Genomic DNA, 23,647 nt, shown 5'->3' with positions numbered 1-23,647 from the left:
AAGACAACTAAAGTAATGAACTGCGTGTCAGAAGTCTCATCTAAAATCCTGCCATAGAAGCACGCTGAAAAGGGAGTGAACAGGAGTAAGAACTGGGAAAACTTCTGCTTCAGGCCTTTGTGTGCTGGCACAGCGCCCAGCAGGCACCGCATTAGGCAGCTTGGACTGACAGCTTGTTTTCACGTCTGCATTGGCGCTTCATCTCCTGGCCTGGGACGACATCTGGCTGGCATGTTCTTCTCCACACCCCAGCAGAGGACTTGTCCTCTGGTTACCGCAGTTCTCAGCAATAAAACATACTGAATCAGACTGCAAAGAAGCATGAGACTGATTTAAAAATAATGAGATTTGTGTATTAAGTTGAGCTTTGAGTTCTTTTTATTTGCTTTCTGGCTCAGAAACCTTTAGAATGTGCGATGGGTATATTTTTTGCTTTTCATCACGATAGTGAATGTTTTAAACACACACACACAAAGCAAGAAGTCAAATGAAATAGACCCTTACCTTATAATTGAGAAATCCTGAATAAATGATTTGGGCTTTCACAATCATGTTTGTTATCAGCAACTTGCAATATAAAATAGAATAATGGGCAGTAATCTTGCCAAGAAGGGACAGGGAACATGGTGGGACAAGAAAAATGGAGAAACTGGAGTGAAGTCTTGTTGTCTTCATGAGGCTTCTAAGTCCAGGAAGTAACAATAGTCTAACACTTATGGGCTTGTGTCCAGATTTTGGTCACTTTCTCTGAGGCTGGAAATATTCCCTTCAGCAGCAGAAAAGGAGTAATGGATAAACAGAATTCATGGTCTGGAAATGGACGCCAAGGCTTAAATGGAATACATCCACTTCAGGTACAACAAGTATATAACTCAGTACCAGCAACGAGTTAGCACAACAAGTATATTAAAATCTGACCTCTGTGCACATGTCTAACAGTTAAAGATCCCTTCCAACACGACTGTTCCTGTGATGATGTGACTCTGGGCCTCTCAGGCACAAGCTTTAGTTTTTAAGACTTTTCCCTGCATTCCCTACATCCCTCACAGTACACTTTTGCTTACGGTTAACATATTAATGGCCTCCTCAGTCCCTATTTTGTTCCTCAAGGAGGAACTTTAACCTCTCCCAGCCTGCAGTTCAGCAATCCATAATCTCATCAGATTATAGTATACATGGAGAGAACACCATCCATGATGGCCTGAATCTGATGGCCTGGTCCTCTAGTGACCATCAGTTTTCATGTTTTGTAGCCTCTGAAGATGCTAATGAGTTTCCCATTGCGTGACCACAACTCCTCAGTGCTATGCTTAGTATCTTCTCATGGTTATTATTCCATCAGCCTTATTAACCCCTGCTGTTCAAACAAGGGCAGTCTGGAGGAATGCTGACTGGTTGCAGTTGTCTGGTATAGCAGCTTGATACAGGAGAAACTGAAAGAACAGGGTCTGTGCAGCCTAGAGAAGGCGAGGGAGGGTACGTATCATCAATGTCCACAAACATCTGAATGGAAGGGGCAAAGAGGACAGAGCCAGGCTCTTCTCAGTGATGCCCAGTGCCAGGTCACAAACTGGAACACAGGAGGTTCCTTCTGAACCCCTCCTCTCTCCTGTTACATCTCTGTATGAGTCACATTGCCCTATGGGCAGCTCTGACCCTGTGCTCCTTACAGCTTTGCTACCTTGCCTGTTTTTCCAATCTTCACCCTGCTGAGTCTGAGTGTTCCTTGAGCAGGGATCTGCCAGCCAAGTCGTTCTGCTGCGTGGAATATAAATCTTCAGGTGTGATTGACTGACAGATTCTTCTTAGCTGGCTGTCATGAAAGGCATCCCCTGGTGTTTCAGGTGATAGCAAGGCCTCCTGCCAGTTTCTTCATGTTGAGCTGTATGATCAGTGCAGACCACCTCTGTCCTCTGACCAAGCTTGAAGTGTTGTATTTTCTGCGTACAGGATTTAATGGATTGAACAAAACACAAGTACAGAAATACTGAGAGAAGATAAAAGATGGGAAAGAAAATGGTGAAAATTAACAACCATTGGGAAAAGAATATAAGAATGAACTGAACCCAAAAGCCATAGTTTTAGAATGAATGTATTCAGTCTGGTGTATGGATTACCATTAGGAAATCTACAAAAGATATATTCTACAAGGTCATGTTTATATGGAATTTAGAAAGAAAAATTTTAGGGAACGGGAAAGTGGAAAAAATAGAAAGCTTTTAAAAATCCATTGATGAAATTACAGGGTAGATAACAGCAGGACAAGGGGAAATGGTTTTAAGTTAAAGGAGGGAAGATTTAGGTTGGATATCAAGGGGAAGTTCTTTACTATGAGAGTGGTGAGGTACTGGCACAGGCTGCCCTGAGAGGTTATGGATGCCCCATCCCTAGAGGTGTTCAAGCCCAGGCTGGATGGGGCCCTGGGCAGCCTGGTCTAGTATTAGACACCACCATATCTAATGTTGGCCCTGCGTGTGTCAGGGGTGTTGGAGTTTGATGATCCTTGAGGTCCCTTCCAAGCCAAGCTATTCTATTCTATGATTCTATTCTACAGTAAACTGAGAGAAAAAACCCATATGTGTGTGACTGAGTACACTGCAAAGCCTGCCATGTGCCAAGAGAGAAGAAAAGTCACGTTAACTGATTGTTCCCTGAGAAGATAAACAGGGAATTAGCGTCTGTTCCCCCTGGGGAATGCAGGAACCTGACCTGGGAAATGCTTTACAAACGTTAGGTGGAGTTCTGGTCCACATTTATCCACATGTCTTTGTATATTCAAACAAAGCTGTAGAAGTTCTCACACGTTATGGCACCCCAGTGTAAGTTAACAAGCAGATTTTCCTCCACCTTCGAAGAGAGACACAGAAGAGACGCGTAACCTCCGCGCTGTTCTTCTTCCTTCGACCTCTGCAAAGGCAAACTCCCCCCGGCCGCCGCTAGGGGGCAGCACGACTCCGCGCAACGTGCCCGGCCGCCGCTCTCGGTGCCCCCGGGACCTTCCGGCTTGCTGAAGAATTTGTAATTATTTAATGCAAAATTAATTAAAGAATGTAAACGAGGGACCTCATCGTGTATTACAGCAAATGAAATGAAATGAAATAAAGCCATGGTAGCAAGTAGCTCCCAGATTTTTAGGGCATCTTCTGGACTGCTTTCCTGGTGGCTGTGCTGAGGTTCACAGCTGGAGGTGGACCTGCCCCCCTGGGCTCAGTAATTGGAGTGTAGCAACTATAGGGACTGTGCCAGAAGGAGAGGATTTTTTGGTGTCTTGCAGGCAATTAGAGGCTACAGCTCCTTCTGGGAGTTAATGAGCACAGTGTGCAGCTTATGCCTGATTTCCTGGAAATCTCTCTCTCCTGCACAGACATTACTTCCCTTGCCATATTGTCAAGTAGAGAAGGTGTGTAACTGCCTGCAGAGGTGTTAGAGCACTCACATTATAAAACGTATCAGGCTTTTCAGAATGCAATATGGGGTAACACAGAGAAAAGTCTACCAGAGACACCTGGGGATTAGGAAGTGGCACTATGGTATCTGGTTGCTGCAAGCACTCAGGACTGTGGCTTTGTGTACTTCTGCAGCACTGGGTGAGCATTGCTCAAAGCGAAGGGAAGAGTGTGAGTTTTGAGGCTGCATACTCTACTTTTCTGCAGAAGTTTTGTTCTTGTGTGAAAGCTGCTTGTCAAATTAGTGATACAACACAATGAGGATGTGATGTCAGTGTGGTGTGGCTGCAGGCATGGCTCAATGTCCAATGTGTGCAGGTGTTGCTGCTGCTGCCCCAGCAACAGACAAAGCCAATCCCCCCTGCACAGAGCTCCCTAGGAAGGAGAAATGGGTAAAGCTACTGACTAGTGTGTGAGAAAAAAGCCTTGTTACTTTGTGAGAGCCAGCATGTATCTGGTTTTCAATGTAGAAACTACTCACTTTGTTATTGTTTTTCCTTCCTTCCTTCCTTCCTTCCTTCCTTCCTTCCTTCCTTCCTTCCTTCCTTCCTTCCTTCCTTCCTTCCTTCCTTCCTTCCTTCCTTCCTTCCTTCCTTCCTTCCTTCCTTCCTTCCTTCCTTCCTTCCTTCCTTCCTTCCTTCCTTCCTTCCTTCCTTCCTTCCTTCCTTCCTTCCTTCCTTCCTTCCTTCCTTCCTTCCTTCCTTCCTTCCTTCCTTCCTTCCTTCCTTCCTTCCTTCCTTCCTTCCTTCCTTCCTTCCTTCCTTCCTTCCTTCCTTCCTTCCTTCCTTCCTTCCTTCCTTCCTTCCTTCCTTCCTTCCTTCCTTCCTTCCTTCCTTCCTTCCTTCCTTCCTTCCTTCCTTCCTTCCTTCCTTCCTTCCTTCCTTCCTTCCTTCCTTCCTTCCTTCCTTCCTTCCTTCCTTCCTTCCTTCCTTCCTTCCTTCCTTCCTTCCTTCCTTCCTTCCTTCCTTCCTTCCTTCCTTCCTTCCTTCCTTCCTTCCTTCCTTCCTTCCTTCCTTCCTCCCTCCCTCCCTCCCTCCCTCCCTCCCTCCCTCCCTTCCTCCCTTCCTTCCTCTCTTCCTCTCTTCCTCTCTTCCTCTCTTTCTCTCTTCCTCTCTTTCTCTCTTTCTCTTTCTGTTTTTCTCTCTTTCTTTCATTTTTGGCTGGTTAACTGCCTAGTTCTTAATTCCTTTTGAATAATCAGATAATCAGCTGAAAGTACTAAAGCTCTTAAATATTCTAGTACCTACAATAGGGGAAAACAGTAATCCCAACAACAGCAGCCGTTACCACATGTGAGCTGGAGAAAAGCACTATCACACTTTATTTTAGTATGCTACAAAATTCCTTGTTGGACTTTATTAGGTACTTTAATACCAAGCATACTTTAAAGTAACAAAAATTATTGTCGTTATTATTTTTACAGAAAATCAGGTATTCCAACAGTTTTCTTTACAGTTTTTTTTTTGTTGTTGACTTAAAAAAAATTACAGTTGACAAGTTACAATGGAGTGTAATGGGAAAACAGTTACATTTAAAAAGGGAAAACATACTATTCATACTGAGCCAACATTTAGTGATGTATGTCCTTGAAAGTCTCCTGTTTGTATGGTACCTTTTGGTGGAGCTGTCCTGCTTGGGCTGCAGGGTCTTGTGATGACGCTTTTTGCAACGTTGTGTGTATTTATAAAGGACTTTTTCTTCACACAGTCACCATGATGCAAAACTTAGTGCTATATAACCAAATAAAATATGACAGAGAAACCCTGTTTCAGTGATTTCCGTCACAGCAGAAGTCCTGCGACTGCAATAATTTGGGGTAGAGGTAAACATAAGGAGCAAGAGGAGATGGTGATACAACAGCACATCCAAATAGCGGAGCTTCCACAGCCTTTTGAGATGAGTGTGCGTCTGTGGGCCAACAGGATCAGTGACTGAAGGTGGGCTTTGCTGAGACACCACTGAGTAGGAACTCCCGAATGCACCCGGCCTTTAAGAATGTGCAGTTCCCAGCCGCCACAGGCTGGACTGACCACAGACTTAAAAACTTTTTGGAACCTCAGTGATTTCATACAGCCTCATGTCCAATTATCTGTTTTTTCCTTTGCATGCACTTCAGCGCAGCAGCAGGTGCTGGGATTGCATTTATGGGGGGTTGGTTGAGTTGGGTGGCATTTTTGACCAGCTCTAACACCAGTCCTGCAGAGGTCAGGGAGTCTCCTACACACAGTTACAAGAGCAGATTTAGATTAAAACAACATTTATTTATATCTCTTTTTATATGCTCCCCAGATTCACATATAAATTTATTTGCAGCCATCCATCTACATCAGTGTTTGGTTTCTAAAATCAGCAGTGCCACACTGGTACCTCGGTGATTAGATAAGTTACCAAATTCCTTGAGTTTATTGGCTAGAAGATGATTTTTCAGTCAAAGATGAAACCAGTTTTCTGAGAAAACTGAATTCTTCTGAATTCTTGAATACTTTGTGTTGTGCAGCTAATCATTAAAAATCAGCTTTAACTCATGCTTTGCCCTGTCTTCAATGTATCATATCATTTAGGACTGACAATAGCAGCCAGTGATGCTTTTAGCCATTTCTTCTGATACTCAGGAGAGGGCAGGAGGAGTGTGGGGCTGCTGCCATGTCATGAGGAGCTGCACTTGGCACTGGGTACAGTGAGCACAGGCTGCTCTCTGCCTGGTGCTCAGACCCAAGTCTTTCTCAGTACCCTGTGTCTCCATCTGTGTTCTGCTCTGGGAGGAGGATGCCTGTTGGGCAGCCCCTGCGGATGGGAGCCTTGGGCTCTGCACACCCGTATGGCACAGAGCTGTCTGCAGTGGGCATTTGTTTGTGGTCTCTTCACTGACGTGTGGAGTTAAGGCCAGAAGGGACATTTAATCACCTATTCTGATTGGCAATAATGGGGCCAGATATCTTCCCTTGTAGTTGTGTGGCAGAACAGGGAAAAGAACAGAAATGCCTTTACAGCTGTTTAGTACATTTAAAGGGTAAATCACTTTTTTTCTATGAAAAAAGAAATCAAATGCTTTTGTTTTGCTACTTCAAACGCAAACAATTCTATGTTGGTTGGGAAATTATAGCATGATGATATTCAGTCAGACATATCTTATACTATATATGCTTCATAGAACTAGATTATAGGTCAGAAGTAATTTCTCAGTCTTAAATTTGTTACAGACATAGATTAATTGGAACACATATGCCGTAAAAATTGAGAAGCATTACAGTTTTAGTCAACTTATTATACACTGAAGTAAATGAAGTGCAGAAATGTAGCATTAAAAGTTATGCTTTTCCACTAGATGATGGAGACATTCATTGTCTATTTATAAATGCTTATTTAGGAGATGTCCTATCAGCTTCTTGGCTACTGGGATAGGAATAGTCTGGAGTTAACTGCCTCTCTACTGTGAAAGGTTTTAAAGCTCTTTGCTTTCTGTCTGAATAAAAAAAATGACATTTACAAACCTCCTCGATGCATATATTTTACATATGTTTGTCTAGCAACAACTACACCCCTTTGAATTTATTCCCCAAATGTGACTTTTCATGCATGTCTTCTGAATGCTGAATTCAGCAACAGTTTCTAATGAGCTGGTGTGTAATCCATGATTGCATTTCTCTTCTAGAAATCCCTTCCACGTCTGGCTGGTCTATGTTAGAAGGTAGCGTTTACCAATCAGGCGGTTTTGCTCTCGTCAGCGTTCTTCTCTCTCGGAGGCCCCTTTCCAAGCTTCTTCCCGTTTTAATGTTGATGTACAAAAGCTGTTGTTCATTTTGTTTTGTGCTCATTCTAGTGAGGATTGGCTTAGAAGGACTGTGTAAAACAGAGAGAAAAGTTGGTTTACTGCCAGCCAATATAGAGACGTTCACACTGCGTGCACTTGGCTCAAGCCAAACATCTGAGCAGTATTTGCACACACTTCATTACTGGCATTTCCACTTAGCATGAAAAATGGCAAGTTTGGTCTTCAAATATAGCAATGATTTGTATTCTAGGAGTCTTAAATACCAGTTTTCATCAGAAATTAACACATGAGGTCAAAATAGTGGCATTGTTTCATTTAAATTTTGAATGATATGGACATAAAGACACAATGTGTACAAGACCAGAACCAAATTTGCTGGAGGAACACAGAAATGCACATTTGTAACTGTGATAAAACAATATATGGTGATGCTGTAGGGAACGGTTGGGCTGTGTATGCCTTGTCAAGCCCTCAGGCGCTGCTTTGCGTGGTTGCATTTGGCTTTGACCAAAGAGTCCCAGTAAACTTGTAGCTGGCTCGTGTTCAGCCCAAGGGAAAGGAAGCAGTAACTCCATCTTGATGCCACTGGACTCATCCTAATGCAGTGCCCACAGTAGGAGGCCGCTGGGATTTAGAACTTAGAGGAAAACACGGTTGTTTTTATAAAAATGAAAGAATGAATTTAACCATGGAATGACAGTGAATGAAGTGTTTCAGAACTAGAAGCTCTTAAACATATTGGAGCAAGAAAACAGATAATTGATTCCCCCCAAGTTAATTCCCCCTGGCCCTGCACGCTTGCTTCCTGCATCAACTTCCCACTGATGCTTGAATTGATGTCTTTCAAGCGAAGTTGATCCCGGCAGGAAAGTTCTGACTCCTTTAAGTCCACACATGTTCAGCATTTATTTATAATCCAGATGTATTTCACAAAAAAAAAAAAAAAAAAAAGGACATTTTTATTGATGTTGCTGATATTAGGAACTAGGAAATAATAAACCATCCAAGAATCATAAGCATTGTTTCTTTTCTTATACAGTCCAAGGTTGGTGAAACAGAAAGGTGAGGAAAGCCATAGTTACATGGTGAGGAGCACATGTCCTTATATTCCTATGAGCAAGGTAAAACTAATAGAGCTGAAGGAACCATTTATTTCACTTGTTTTTTAATCATAACATAATGTCCCTATGTTATGCAAATCCTTAGCAGTGTTCTTTGGATTTCCAGCAATACTCAGAGTTTGGATTGTAGTAGTGTCTGGGTTGCTAAGCCCTTTATTTATTCCTTCAATGAATTTTGCATACAGGTGTTACACACACAGAAATGACATTTAATAACTGCCAGAGGTGCCTAGCTGATAAAGCAGAAAGAAGTCATTCACATCCAACACCTCTCAGTCTGACTCGTACCACCCCATGGGCTCTTGATTGACTCCTTGCTGCTGCCTGGAAATCAGTTAATGAGAGCCATCTTTGTGAAAGCTCCATTGCCCAAACCACCCAGGTATTCTGCTGTTTAATTCTCTATCTAAAGCTGTGAAGGACTGCCTGTTGGGCTGACATCCTGACAGGGTGTTACTTGTATTTGAGATGTTCTCTTAGGGAAGTCGCTCCTGTTGATGGCAGACCTGGGTTGCATCCACTCTGCAAGGGGTTTACAGCATTTTAGTGTTCATGTAAATATTCAGGGACTCTCACACTGCTATTTCTTTGTTTTGAAGGTAAAAACAGACATTAAGATTTTGTGGTTGCTCCCTCCCAAGGTGTTGAACACACTGGATTTCATGGAATTAGTTACATCCTATTACCTTAAAGCCAGTTGGATGATAAGTACATGGAAGAAGGCATCTTGCAAGTCAAAATACAATTTCTCTATAGCAGGCTTAACACTTCACCCCATTAATTATCATCAGCCACATTCAAACAATTTTCTTGCTGTTTATTTGACTGGTACTCTAGAAAATAGCAACATTCTGAGCATTAATCTTTCATTGCTGTCTCCAAATACACTCAATCACTGTGGTCCCTCGAGCTATTGATCAGCTGGCATGTATGGCCACACCAAAATCAGTGCTTTTCCAAATCCACATCATTTGGCAGGAGCCCACAGGTGAATGGACCAGTGGTTTCTCCCAGCACAGTGCTGTGGGAAATTGTTTCAGAAGCATTCAGGAATTTTCTAAATGCTCTGAATGAAAGAACTCCCAGTCTGTTTTGCCCACAGAAGAGTCAGTTCATGGTTGCACAAGGGCCTTTCTAGCATCCAAGAAGAGAGTTTCAGGGTCACAGGGAGATAATGGTGGGAATGAACCACTAAACCAAAAGAATGGCATCTTATAAGAGACCCTTTCCAGGAAGAAGTACAAAAATGGATAAAGAGAATCGAGTCAGAATAATTTTGTTGACCTCTTGGTATCTGTGTACTTCTTACAGCCATAAACAACTCATATGCTGTCAGTCACAAGGAGAAACCTTGTGCATTGGCGGGCACACTGCAGACCTAAAGCTGCACTCCATGCTCCCAGTATCTGCCTTGTAGTTTCAAAATCCAATCTATTCTTACACTGCATTATGTTTTTCCTTTTTCTGCTGCTGTATGTAGAAAATGACACAGAGCAGGAGAAAAATGCTGTGGGTGCAGAGAGGCTGTTTGGTTGCAGGCTCAGTGTGCTCATTGTGCTATGGAGAAGGAGGGGGGAAAGAGTGGGATACATTATTTGGGGGATTTTTTTTTTTAATTTTGAAGATTTTTTGTGTGTTTTGAAGCTGTTATGAGAAGAAAAGATAAAGTTTCAAGAAAAAAATGTGATTTTAAGATAAATTTGTTTGAAAAAAAAAGAAAAAATAAAAGAAGAATGGAACGATTAAGTCCAATCATCTTGTGCCAAAGCATGAAAGGAGAGATATATTGGGAATTCAGGTCTGGAGCCCAGGGTTCAGCAGTCCCCCTGTTTGTATTCTTGACTCCTTCAAGTTCATTTTCTTTACCAGATGAAAGAATTGAGGAGCGTGTTTGGGAGGAGAGAGAAGATGGAAGATGGGAGGTGGGAGGTGGGCTTGGGGTGATATCTCACATAACATCAGCTCCCAGAGTCAGGCATTTGGGCAGGCACGGGAAACTGATTCCATCCTCTGATGGTTCCTAGCATTGGTGAGCACCTGTGGGCTCCTGCAGCACTGTAGACCATGGGAGGAGACTGGAGTCCGTCTCAGGATGGACAGAGTGAGATGTGGGAATCCTGGATGATGGGATTTGTAATTGTCCTGTATGGAGACTGACAGCATGCATGGAAATGTGGAGAGAGAAACTGCTACCCACGCAGTGATGATCTTTATCCTGAAATATCAAATTATTAGGCAGTTGTGGATTAGTTGTTTGTAGCAGGTTGTCAGAGAACTCATGTCAGCACAGCTTGAGGGCTGGTATTTTTAGTCCTGCTGGGGCGTGAGGCTGAGTCTCAGGGCTGCCTTCATAGAGCAAGAATGGCTTCGCCAGAGGTGAGCTTAAGGCTTCACCTCCACAACAGTTGGACTGGATGATTTTAGTGGTCTTTTTCAACTGTAGTGATTCTACAGTTCTGTAATCCTAGAAGGGTGGAATTCATAGGATGAGAAACACAGCATAGGGGATGGTGGGCCTGGTGCAGGGGTGCAGGGTGCAGGGAGGGGGCTGGGCAGGTGAGTCAGGCTCACAGTAAAGAAATCTGTCCTCCCACTTGTGTTCCAGTTCATGCCATTGCCCCTTGTTCTGCCTCTGGGCACCACTGAAAAGAGCATGGTCCCATTCTCTTGACACATACTCTTTACATATTTTAAAGTGTCGATAAGATCCCCTTTGTCTTCTCAAGGCTGAACAGTCCCAGGTCTCTCAGCCTTTCCTCATCTCTCCAGCAGTTCCCTGTCTTTCTTTAACTGGGGAGCCCAGGACTGGACACAGCACTCCAGCTGCAGCCTCATCAGGGTAGAGCAAAGGAGGAGGATCACCTCCCTTGACCTACTGTCCACTCTTTTTAACGCATCCCAGGAAACCATTGGCCTTCCTGGCTACAGGGGCACACTGCAGGCTCATGACCAACCTGGTCTCCATTAGAACCCCCAGGTCCTTCTCCTCAGAGCTCCTCTGCAGCAGGTCAGCCCCTCACCTGTACTGATGCATGCGGTTATTCCTCTCAGGGTGCAGGACAGTACACTTGCCCTTGCTGAACCTCATCAGGTTCCTCTCTGCTCAGCTCTCATGTCTGGGCAGCTGGAGTTTGACTGCACTTTTTCAGTGCCAGTGTTAGCTTAAAGAAAGCACCTCATCCGAGTCTGACATCTTCTTTTCTTTTAACAGGATTCTCTTTTAGATGAACCTAGATAAAACCAGATGGCAATGACAGGCTCTGAAGCCCCAAGTAGAGGCTGATTTCAAGCTTCCTCCACCAACCTGCCTAATCCCTGGCTCAAGTGGCCTTCTGGTTTGAAAGTGGCTCCAAAAGTACAACATATGAATGTGCATTGGTGAGAAAGGCAGGAGGAGAGTGACAAGCAGAAGGAAGAGAGACCTATCCAAGAATAGAGGAACATCATAGTTGCTATCTCTGTCAGCTGTCAGTACCAGTCTGTGCTGATGGAAACATCCTGGGGTGACAGCTCTTCTGCCTTGCCACCAGCAGCTCCTGGGTTCCCCAGTGGGGCAGTTGGGGGCCAGAACTGCCACTGCTCAGCTGCTCAGCACTGAACAAGGCAGGCTGTGTGCCAAGGTGGGTGCTGGAATGCTGGGATGTAGGGACCAGATCCAGCCAAACAGTGGAAAGTGTTTTCTTCCATTTCAATATTTGCTCTGTGCCTAGTGAGAGAAGGAAGATTTTTATCATAATGAACAAACACAGCAAAAAAAAAGCCTCCTATTCTTTCTCCCAGAGAGCTTTCTTTTACTGAAGAACAGAAATTCAAGAGGCATCCGAGAGATGCTCCTTCCTCTGGTGGTTCCTTTCCAGAAGGCTCATCAATTTGTCTTTTGTAGTTGCTGATGTTGCTGGGGATTTGGGATGGCAGCCACGTCTCAGGAAAGGTTTGCTGGCATGGGGGATCTGGTCTGTTGATGGAAGGATGGAGAGGCTGAAATGCTTCCATCAATACCGCCTTTCACTTGAAGCAGCTTCCTGCTCCACAGAGTCGTAGGCTCAAGTCAAGCAGAATCAGTGTCTTGTTGTTCATCTATTATTATTTCCTCCGTGTGGTTTGCTGCAGTCTTTCTTTACCCAGATGGTCAAATAAATTGCTGTCACTGAACAGGAGTCCCTGAGCAGCGATTCCTAAACTCTTCCTGTTCCTTAGCTGTTGAATGAGAAAACATTGTACTTTCTTTGTATTCTACACATTTGCTGGCATTGCTTTTTAATTTCTTTCTTGGAACCCAGAGGATCTGTAGGTATTTTTGTTTGTTTTGTGAGTTTTCAAGCTGCGTGACCAGACTGCTCAGAAAGCTCCGCATCAGCTTCATTTAAAAGCTGTTGGGATCTTTGATCTTACTTGTTTACTGAGAGCCGTGCTGAGGGCCAGGCCGTGTTGGAGTAGTACGCAGCCCTGAGGAGAGAGACCTGAAAACGTCTGGATTGTCAATGTATATTTGTCTGTTTTCCTCATTTTGTTAATAATAGATTGCTATTGAGCATTACTAGTTCTGTACGTTCCAGGAGTTGGCTGGTTCTGTGCTGGACAGCATTAGAAGCTGATGTCAGCGTACCTTCAGTACGGGAAAACAAATCTTACTGATGTTGATACAAAGCTCTACTTTTTCATGTTGAGAAATCAGAAAGGAGCCCAGAACCACCCTGTGGGGCTGTAAGCATGGCTGAGCTCAGGGAGAGCTGCTCACCAGGACCAGCACCATGCCTAGGCTTAGTGATGTTCCAAACTCTGGTGAGGCCACAGCTTAATTGCTTTGTTCAGCTTTGGGCCCCTCACTACAAAAAGAATATTGAGACCCTGGAGCATGTCCAGAGAAGGGCAACAGATCTGGGAATGGTCTGGAGCACATCTCTGATGGGGAGCAGCTGAGGGAACTGGGGTAGTTCAGACTGAAAGAGAAGAGAAAGCTCAGGGGAGACCTTATTGCTCTCTACAACTGCCTGAATGGAGGCGAGCCTCTGCTCCTGTGTAACAGTGACAAGACAAGAGGAAATGGCCTTAAGTTGAACCAGGGGAGGTTCAGGTTGGATATTAGGAACAATTTCTTCTCAGAAGGAGTGGCGAAGCATTGGTCAGGCTGCCAAGGGAGGCGGCGGAGTCCTTGTTCTTGGTGGTGTTCAAGAACCTTGTGGATGTGGCACTGAGGGACATGGTTTATTAATGGTTTTGGTTTTTTTTTTTACTATGGCAGAAGAAACAGAGCTTGACTTTGTTTCAAGAGACTGTATTTCCCCTAATAATTTCCCACTTCATATAATGAGCTTTTCCCCCATTAGAAAGAAGCAGAGCCGTGACAATTTGCTGGCCATTCTGGCATGTTAAAAGGAAATTTTCTATGCATCAAATTTTCTGAAATAATTTGCTGACTATCCAATGTTATACTTCATTAAAACAACTGCAAGAAGTTCAGTGTAAGCATCTTGGAAACCATAGCAAATAATATCAGTGCTGGTAAATCTTTAATGCTGCAGAATAATAAAAGCTTTTAAACTGTCTTTTCTTTCTGTGAAATGAAATTTCCTCCTCCTTGGCCAGCACAGTTTGGGAGCAATGCACAGACCTGACCTGCAGCCTGCCCTACCTTGGTGTCTGTGGTACCAGGAGACATCCACCCTAAAACCTGTGCTCTTGATTATGTCTCTTGATCTAGCATCTACGGGGACAAATGTTTCAGCAAAATGGAAGTTTCAGCAAGGATGAGTGTTTCAGTGAGTGCTTATTCATTTTGAGTGCAGCAACTTTTTCCTGGTGCCTCTGACTGCAATCAAGATTTCTATGAAACAAACATGAAACATATGCAAGGCTCATCACAGGGCTGTGTTCCCATGAGAAGCCATCACTCCTCACAGCCATCTCCAAAGCTGATGCAGTGCATGGTGTTTCCTCACCCAAGATAGCTCCTGCCTATAAGTGTGGAGAAAGCAAACACTGAACCAGGGCTGCAGGAACCTGGGGTCTGCATCCCAACCCCACTAATGAGCTGCCAGCATCGATCCACTTCCTGCCCTGCTAAGAGGTAGTTGCCAAAGTGTGTGTTTGCAGGAAGCAGGAAATTAATGATCTAGAGAAGCTTTAGTCCTAAGCTCAAAACCACAGCTTAATGGTTAGTTAAAGGCTTATTTGAGAATGAGAATATTAATTAACTATCTATATATTCTTTGGGAAAAGAGGGGATACTTGGGGCCATGCATAATACACATGTATCCCAAAGCTATGTGGTTACATGAAAAACTCCTTACAGGAAGTTACCCTAAAATATCTCCATGGGGCTCAGTGAAATTCAGCTAGATTTGGGGATGGCAAAACAAGGATCTAAAGAGGAGGAGAGGCTTCTGGTGACCACCATCAGCCATAGAGAACTGCCTGGCAAGCAGCAAGGAGCACCTGAGACCTCCTATGTCCTGGAGGAACCTCTGGCAGCATCATTTTGTTCATCTTCCCTTTCAAGCTGTCCTGCAAGATTGCTGCAAAGCTGATTTGTGAAGGCAGAAATCCTGCACAGAGAAGGAAGGGAGGGTTGTGTTGGGAAACTGCTGAAGAGCATGTAGGAGGGCTGTCAGGTTTGCTACAGCCCCGAATGGCGTCTAGAAGCCTCTCCGTAAGAAGATGTGAATACAGAAGCTTAACTGATTGAACTTCACAGCAGGGTGGAGTCATAAAACCACCAGCCTGACTGGAAAGACTGACGAGGAGTGGAAACACCTCACTCACCACCACAAACCAACATCCAGTTTTACTGGGCTCCTCAGAACTCAGTGATCAGTCACCCTTTCCTCAATGACACTCATGTAGATTTACTCAGAAATGAAAGTTATCAGTGAAAAAAGGGAGGATTTGGGAAAAAGACAAACTGAATGTTGTCTGTGCTGTTATACCCTCAGCAGCATTCACTGAGGAGCAGTGAAATTGTGCCCTTCACAGCACTACGAGCCCTCAGTGTGGGTGCTAATGCAGTAGCCTGCTGTGCAGCTCAAGCAAAGCTCTCCTAAGTGCTTTCTACCCTAAATAAGTGATTTTTGTCCAACGTTCCCTCTCATTTTCCTCCACCAGGGTATGGCACTGTGGTGAGTGCAGAGCCAGGACTGTCCTCTCCCACAGCCAAGGCTCAGCCGTGCCAATTGCCAGCACAGATGCCTCCTGCATTTTCTATCTGCTTCCCACTGAGACACCTCATAGGAGCTTAAATCCTAATGATGGATTTCTGCTCTGGAGTGACGGCTTGTGATGTGAGTCTGGGTTAATACATGTCAGCTGTCATCCTCCTTGTCAGTCGCTGCTGTCAGTGAGCAGCGGATAAGTAAATCTGTGATGATGAATATCCCAGAGAGAGCAAGGTTTAAATATTTCATTGCTTCAGACACCAAAACTTGTCATTTGGAGTCTCTTTCTTATGTCCTCTGAGATCACTCTGGCCCTGGAGAAGAGCAAAGGCTGTGTGGGTCTCCTGAGAACTCAGCAGCTGTGGGACAGGGGGTGGCAAAGGCAAAATTCCCAGCACTTGGTGTGGGCTGAGCTACTACTTCAGTCCCAGTAAATGCAAAAACAAGCAGAAACTGAAGGAAAAAAGGCAAATCTTTTTCTTTTTTTTCATCATCTTCCTTGCTTCCCCTCTGCTGCTGAGCAGGGTCAGGACTACAAGCAGCCAGCTTAGGTCAGACACCTCTGGTAGAGTGTTGGATTTCTCTGTGTGAGCAGCAACAATCTGGAAGGCTTCAGCCATGGTTACAGTCTAGTAGGCATGGTTGTTACCAAAGTTGTGGGTCTCCAGTCCCAGGTGATGGCCTCGTTGTTCATCTCTATGGCTTCTGCAGCACTCGGTGTTCCTTTGAGAATCATAGAATCACAGAATATCCCAAGTGGGATACCCATGAGGATCACTGAGTCCAACTCCTGGCTTCAGTATTTTAGATACAGCTCTTTCTCAAGTCTCATTCATTGAAAAGAAGTTCTCTGAGCATGATGGTTGGAGTGGCAATGGGATGTACACTGAAGTGTAGAGATATCCTTGGATTTGTCTTTGAATAATATGGCCAATAGTCCAATTGTATAACATTATCAGAATTAGCCTAAGACATCTAAAGGATGACACCTTGCTATAAATTCAATTTATGACTTCTTAATCAGGGATAAGAACTTCAAAACGATCATGTCCACCTAGGGAGGAATTATTGCATGCACCAGTACAGGCTGGGGGATGAGCTGCTGGAGAGGAGCTTTGCTGAGAGGGACCTGGGCGTCCTGGTGGGTGACAGATTGACCATGAGCCAGCAGTGTGCCCTTGTAGCCAAAAAAGCCAATGGCATACTGGGGTGCATTAAAAAGAGTGTGTCCAGCAGGTCGAGGGAGGTGATCCTCCCCTTCTACTCTGCCCTGGTGAGGCCTCATCTGGAATATTGTGTCCAGTTCTGGGCTCCCCAGTACAAAAAAGACAGGGATCTCTTGGAAAGAGTCCAGCGGAGGGCCACTAAGATGGTGAAGGGCCTGGAGCATCTCCCCTATGAAGAAAGGCTAAGTGAACTGGGTCTGTTTAGCCTTGAGAAAAGAAGACTGAGAGGGGATATAATCCAGGTCTATAAATATCTGAGGTGAGGGGGGCAGAGTGGTGAGGCCAGACTCTTTTCAGCAGTGTGTGGAGACAGGACAAGGGGAAACGGACAGAAACTGGAGCATAGGAAGTTCTGCACGAATGTGCACAAGAACTTCTTTATGATGAGGGTGATGGAGCACTGGAACAGGCTGCACAGGGGGGTTGTGGAGTCTCCTTCTCTGGAGATATTCAAGACCTGTCTGGACATCTACCTGTGTGACCCGGTGTAGGGAACCTACTTTGGCAGGTGGGTTGAACTCGATGATCTCTGGAGGTCTCTTCCAACCCCTACAATTCTGTGATTCTGTGATCTCCTACCTGAGTTAATGCAAATTCAAATACTAGAAAAAAATCCAGACTTTTTGGCAATATACACTGAAAAAATTTGCTAAGATCATCAACACTTTATTGCTCTGAAGTATTCTCAATGCCCTTCTGAGGGAACAGACAGTTAAATACATGCAGGTTTCTACCAGACACTTACATGTGAATGCTGCATGATTTTCCTTTTACACTTCTACCCCTTCTGCTACTCATTTAACCAAAGCATCCAAGAAGAAGGAAGTTTTCTTTAACTGTCCCCTCCTGTCACTCAACACCACTATGACCACAGAATATCCAAAAGAAGGAAGAGGAGCTGCCTGGAGGTGAGTTTGTTTTCTTCCTTCTCTGAGTGTCCCACAAAACTCATTGATAGCAAAGTCTCATTATTGACCACTAGAAGGCACAAAGAAGATGCAGTCATTCAGATTTTTGGTCTCCCAGGCTTCCCAGGCATTTTGCCCACAAGAGCTTTACAATAAAAGTTTTCTCAGTGCAAAATACCAATTTGTTGAGACTGAAGTTTTCTCAGGTGCTTCTTTTTAATCACATCAAAGATGTTATTCTGGGAGGGATGTGGAAAATGAAAGGAAATGCTCTGATAAACAAGTCCTTAGCTTCTTTGGGAACTGGCTTTTTTCCCTCTAACTACCTACAGGACCAAGTGAAAATGAAAACGTGTCCATTTTTGTTCCATGCCAGAAGAGAGAAGCACAATCCTGTCAACATTTCTCATGAAACAAAATCTTTGCTTTCCAGAAAATCTTAATGAGCCATTAATCCACCAAACAAGGGAGACCTGCAAACATCAGCTTCTGAAAATCTGATTTCTTTCTTATTTACCTTGTGTTTCTTGAAGGCAGGAGTTTTCTTGGCAATTATAAACAATAGGAAGGGTTATTATTTGAGAACTGATATTCAAGTTCAATGCAGGATTCACATGAAAAAGAAGACCTTGAGTATCTGCAGCATTTCTTAACCTGTAGGAAACAGTGAAGTCATTTCATCTTCATCCTTTCCTCCTTTTTATCTCATCTCATCTGTTCACTGTGCTTTTTATTCCTGGACAACAGATGAGCGATATCTTCCATACAATCATGCTCCTGTAAGTCTGTGGCTCCCCTGTCTCTGGTATTTGAGGACTCAGCAGCTAAATCCCAGCAGAGGACAGGTAGTACTCGTAGGTGGAACTTGCTGCTTCCCTATTATATAAAGCACCCAAATCAGTATTCATCTGTGCATTAAATAGCAGCATTCTGCTTTTTTTTTCATGCAGGGGAAGTAAGTTTGTGCTGTCTTCTTATATCAGAATTGGAAATTTTATGAGATGCAATTCCCTTAGGACATGAGGAATAGAATTTGTTCCTTAATAACTAACCGATGGGTTTTAATTGCTTGCTGTACACTATTAACTGTTAAATTTATCCAAAAGTGTGATGCTAGCAAAAAAAAAAAACCTGCTTTACTTCCCTCTACTTTTCATCCATCAAGTCACTTCAACAACTTAGGATAAAACGTGACAGATGACTCAAGTCACATATGGCATGTCATAAAATATTGATTCTTAATGTTATCTCCTTGTGAAACACATAACTGCAGTAAAGTCTTTAATTGGGATTCCTTGCTTTTGGTTCTTAGAATCCTGGCTTAGGCTGCAGTCTAGTATTCTGGTTTGGGCTTGAAAGGTTGAAGCTAGATCTTTTAGTTAGATAGATTTGATCTATTATATATATTGTATATAATTATTCCATTTTTAATGTGAATATGCACCCATTTCCCATTTATATAAGTCAATCTACTAATAGAATCGAATCATTCCTGCAGTCTTTGTGCTTGGTATTAACCACTGGGGCTACATGCTGAAGAGCATTCTCACAGCATTTAAGAAACACTATGCAGATAAACTGCTATGAAAATCAATGCAAAACATGTTGGAAAAGCATAGTCTTAGGGTGGTGATCAGTGATTCACAGTCCAGCTGAAGAAATGCATTAACTGGAGTTACATGGCAACCCCTCTTATGTCTGATATTGTTAAATGATTTTCATTGACCATTTGGATAAGGGAATAGAGGATCTCTTCTTCCATTAGGACAGCCCCTGGGGCCGCTGTCCCACAGAGGCTGTTAGTAAACCAAGTGACAAGCGAGGAACAACTGCTCACTATTTCCCCAGCTAAAAGAAGGGCTGACCTTCACAGGGGCAAGGTGCTTTCTTCCCTGATGCCTTACACAGAGGGCATCTCCACCAATGAGTGGAAGAAAGATTCCCCAGCCCTTATTTCTGTGCCAACTGCGCTGTCTATTTTTAACTGCAGGCTCCCATTAGCATTTGTTTGCTAAAAATAAACATATTTCAAATGCAATTCATTACATAGCACATTAGGGTAAAGGCAATTTATGCTTCAGTCAAGAAGAAATATTTTTAAGAGACAAATTGGTTCATGCAAATATCTGTGTCTTGTACTCGGTGCACAAGGTGCCAGAGGAGATGGTGCTCTGATTTCAGTGGGTTGATGGGATGGATCACAAATTGAGGAAGATGCTGAGGAGATCAGCTCAGCGTTTTCTTTTAACTCAATTAAAACTGTGATCATCATTATGTAAAACAAAACCAGCCAACCATACAAAAAAAGGATGTGGGTGAGTAGGTAGAAACAGCACAGGTGTAACACATGGGTGGATATGGGTTTATTTTGGGGAAGAGAAGGTGTCTTTATTGTACTGAACAGTATGGTGCCCTAAAACCTAAACTCCCCACACTGCTGCTTCTCACTTGCAGAACAGGGGAGTATTACAGAGTCACTATTTGAAATCTGAAAATGCCAGTGCTGAGGATTTTGAAGTGGGTGTAGATGAACTGCTGAGCAAGTTACTGCAGCCAGAAGGTGATCTCTGGTGGATCTGTTCTTTGGGAATCACCTTATGAGTTAAAAAACACAATCACAGAATCAGAATCACAGAGAAGCTGGACACGATCTCTGGAGATCAAGTCCAACCCCTTGCTAAAGTAGGGTCCCTGCAGTGGGTCACAGAGGAAGTAGGTCTTGAATACTTCCAGAGAAGAAGACTCCACAGTATCTCCAGCTTCATAAGAATTTTGTGAAAACGAGGTATTTTAAGCAGAACTTGTTAGTCCTGGTGGCACTGTTAGTGGGAGGGATTCTGGGGTGTGCAGAGAACCCCTGCTCTGAACTGAGACACGCAAAGGAACTGAGCTCCAGCCTCACATAACTCTCATAAGCACCCCTCTCTCCTTCCTGCTATAGTTCAGGACTAAAATAAAATGCCACAAATAACTCACAAGCCATAAAAAGACGAAAACAACTCACAGTCTTTGGGATACGTGGGGATAAAAGCAAAGCTTTCATTTCCAGCCAGCGCTAATGAGCGGGATGCGGCAGGTCCGGCAACACCGGGCTGGGCCGCTTTCACTCACTAGAGGGCAGTGCTGGACCTACAGTTACCATCTCCCTCATAGCATCACTGCTCATTCCAAACTAAGTGGCATTATTAAGAAAATTAATTAATGTTACTTGTAATTTAATTCAAAAAAAAATATAAAATTGGAGTGTGCATGAAAACGTTATTACATGTTCTAAATCCAAAAAATAATAGCTTATCAGATTTAGGATCCTTCATTAAACACCTATTTGGGGACAGCAGACTTCTTCTAGAAAAAAATCTCCTGATTTTTCTGAATAAGGTTCTTTTTTTGCTGTTTCTCCCCTATCCCCCCATACGGTTTCACAACACGCAGATGAAATACTTTAAATTAAAGCCCATTTTGTTTAGCCTGGGGACTGTATACATAAAACACTCCTGATGGTTCACAGTCATTGCTGTTAAATCTGCAAAACCCTGTGCCTCACCATCCCAAAATAATGTGGTGTCAGGATCTCAGCTGCTCACAGTCACCTGAAACAGAATGCAAAGGGGGAAGCAAGGGGTCCAGGTGTGCTTCCCACTTGGGTTGTGCTGCTGGGGGAATGCCACCTCCCCAGGTGCAAGGCCTGGCATCTCCCTGTATGCAGCTGCACAGGATCCCATTCTTTTATCTGCCCCACCATCCATATCACCAATGCAGATGTGAAATGGCATTGGCCCCATTACCAATTGGTGGTGCTCTGGTAGTGACAGGCCTCCAGCTTCACGCTGTGCCCCTGAACACAACCCTTTAAGCCCAAGAGTTCAGCCAGATTTCAATCCACCCCACGGACTGCTTCTCTAGCTCATACTTTATCAGCTTGTCAATGAGGATGTAAAGGCAAACAGTGTCAGAATCCCTGCTCGAGTCAAGATAAACAACTTCTCTTGCTTTCCCTTGTGCACTGAGCCAGGCGAGGCTCCCAGCTCTGTCAGCCCATGCTGACTGATCTTGATCACCTTCTTGGCCTCGTGTATGGAAATGGTTTCCAGGATGATGTCTCCATCCTGCCCCCAGGGACAGAGGTGTCTGCCACACCTACAGCTCCCTGTGCACTCTGCCTTCCTGTGAGCAGCAGTTGCACTAAATGCTTTGTTTCTGGTACGCCTAAAATATCAATGATTTTTCACAACATTTTTTTTTGTTCAGCCATAGAATGGAACAAAAATTTTTCATGGTTTCTTCTCATTAATGGAATGGCATCTTTTCTGATGCCCCAGAAAGCAAGGCTTCCCCTCAGATTCTCCCTCATCTCCCCTGCCTTCTTGCTAGAGCCAGAGACCAGGACAGCAACCCAAGGCAGATGAGTCATCGAGGTGTTTCCAAACATGTGACCTGATGCACCACGGGCTCTAGGGGGCCACGTGGATTACAAGCAGTGAAATACAGGCTTTGCCCTCTCAGAGCTCCTTTCCTTCCTTCTTCATCCATCCCTGCAGTTCAACTACCCCTGTTCCCTCTCCTCCCTCAGTTTCTCCCCTGGCTTTGCTCCCTATACAGGCAAGGCGGGCACTTTTCTTTCATTACTGAGGTTTTTCTTTCCTATTTCCGTCACCAGTTTCAAGCTCTTCTCTCCTCATCTCCTTTTCATTCTCTTATTTTTTATTCCAAGAGGAAAAAGCAAGAAGCACCAGCATCCCAATTATTTATATGTAAATATTTTCCCCAGTTTTGTCCTGATTTAGCAAAACTCAGAGTCCTGCAGGAGCCAACAACAGTCTCTTTTATTCCCATCAGGCATCCTTGCAGCTTTCTTCTTGGCCAGCAAAGCAGTTTACGAGACTGACAGAAAACTGACATTCTTTTATCCCTGCTGCAAAACGTGTTTCATAATTCTTATTCTAAAATGTCTATGCAGCCTTAATCCCCCTAATATGTAGGGTTTAATATGTATAAAACGCCTGCGATGTACATCAACTCGGAGCAGAATTTCAATCTCTAGAAAGGCCGAGACCGAATTAAAGAGGAAGCACTGTGCATGGCAATGAGCTCATTTTGACGGGCTGAATTAATTTTAAATAATAAGGAAGTAATTTCCATCTCACTAAATGTCTGCGTTTTCCTGCAAAAATAAAGCAGTGTAGACAGAGAGGTACTCCTGAGAAATGAGCCTCGTACAGAAAAGTAAACCCGATAGTAATTAAAAAAGTAAATAAGTCATAATTGCAATTGTAAAAGGTAGTAATAAGTATTAATGCACTTCAAGCCCGGTTGCTTTGATTGCTTTTTCTCATTAGCTTTATAATCAGAAAAATGTCATCATTTGAAGATCCGCAGATGTAAGCACAGACAAATACCTACAGCAGCCGGATCTGGTGTTGTGAGGATGCACAATCGTTTGAGTAGGAAAGGACTCTCAAAGGCCATCTAGTCCAACTCCTCTGCAATGAACGGGGACACCAACAGCTCAGTCAGGTGCTCAGAGCTCCATCCAGCTTGATTTTGAATGTATCCAGGGATGGGGAATCTGCAGCCTCCGCTGGATGCTCTCTGTGTCTCTCCTGCACTGAGGACTTTGATGACCTAAGCATCCCTATGCCTCAGGGGAGGGCTATAATCTCTCATCACCCCCACATCTCTCCTTGAACACCGAGTTATTTTCTGGGGGGAGTCTAGGCCAGGGGTGCCCATGTTTGTGGAAAAACCTGCTCTAGCATAGGTGAGCATCTGGCTCTGTATGTGGTTTGGGCACAACATCTCCTTTTTATATGCAACATCCTGGTGGCTTTACCATGTACCAGGAGCTGGGACAGCCTGGCTCAACTTTAATCCTTTTTCCATCTGCTTTACTGTAAAGTCTCCTGTGAAATGCAGCTTTCCCTGTCCTGTAGGTGAAACTGGGAGAAAGGGAATAAAAAAATGAGATCAAAGATGACACTGTAGCCTGGTGACAGGGGCACTAAGCTGCTGGAAAGGTGATCTGA

The 23,647-nt window shown here is 43.9% G+C and overlaps 1 protein-coding gene across 3 annotated transcripts in view; it reads right to left on the bottom strand.

Moving 5' to 3' along the window:
* Positions 1 to 4,765: 4,765 nt before the first annotated feature.
* LHFPL3 (LHFPL tetraspan subfamily member 3) overlaps positions 4,766 to 23,647 on the bottom strand; it is a 219,670-nt gene continuing 200,788 nt past the window's right edge. For all 3 annotated transcript variants that reach the window (XM_015886239.3, XM_015886328.3, XM_015886410.3), the window contains one exon: positions 4,766 to 7,286. In XM_015886239.3, coding sequence (XP_015741725.2) covers positions 7,258 to 7,286 — 29 coding nt within the window. In that variant the 3' untranslated portion in view covers positions 4,766 to 7,257. The remainder of the gene's footprint in view (positions 7,287 to 23,647) is intronic.

The sequence above is a fragment of the Coturnix japonica genome, chromosome 1, assembly GCF_054131305.1.
Source record: "Coturnix japonica strain WE chromosome 1, WE-NBRP24, whole genome shotgun sequence".
Taxonomy (NCBI): domain Eukaryota; kingdom Metazoa; phylum Chordata; class Aves; order Galliformes; family Phasianidae; genus Coturnix; species Coturnix japonica.
This window is presented reverse-complemented; position numbering and strand designations above follow the sequence as displayed.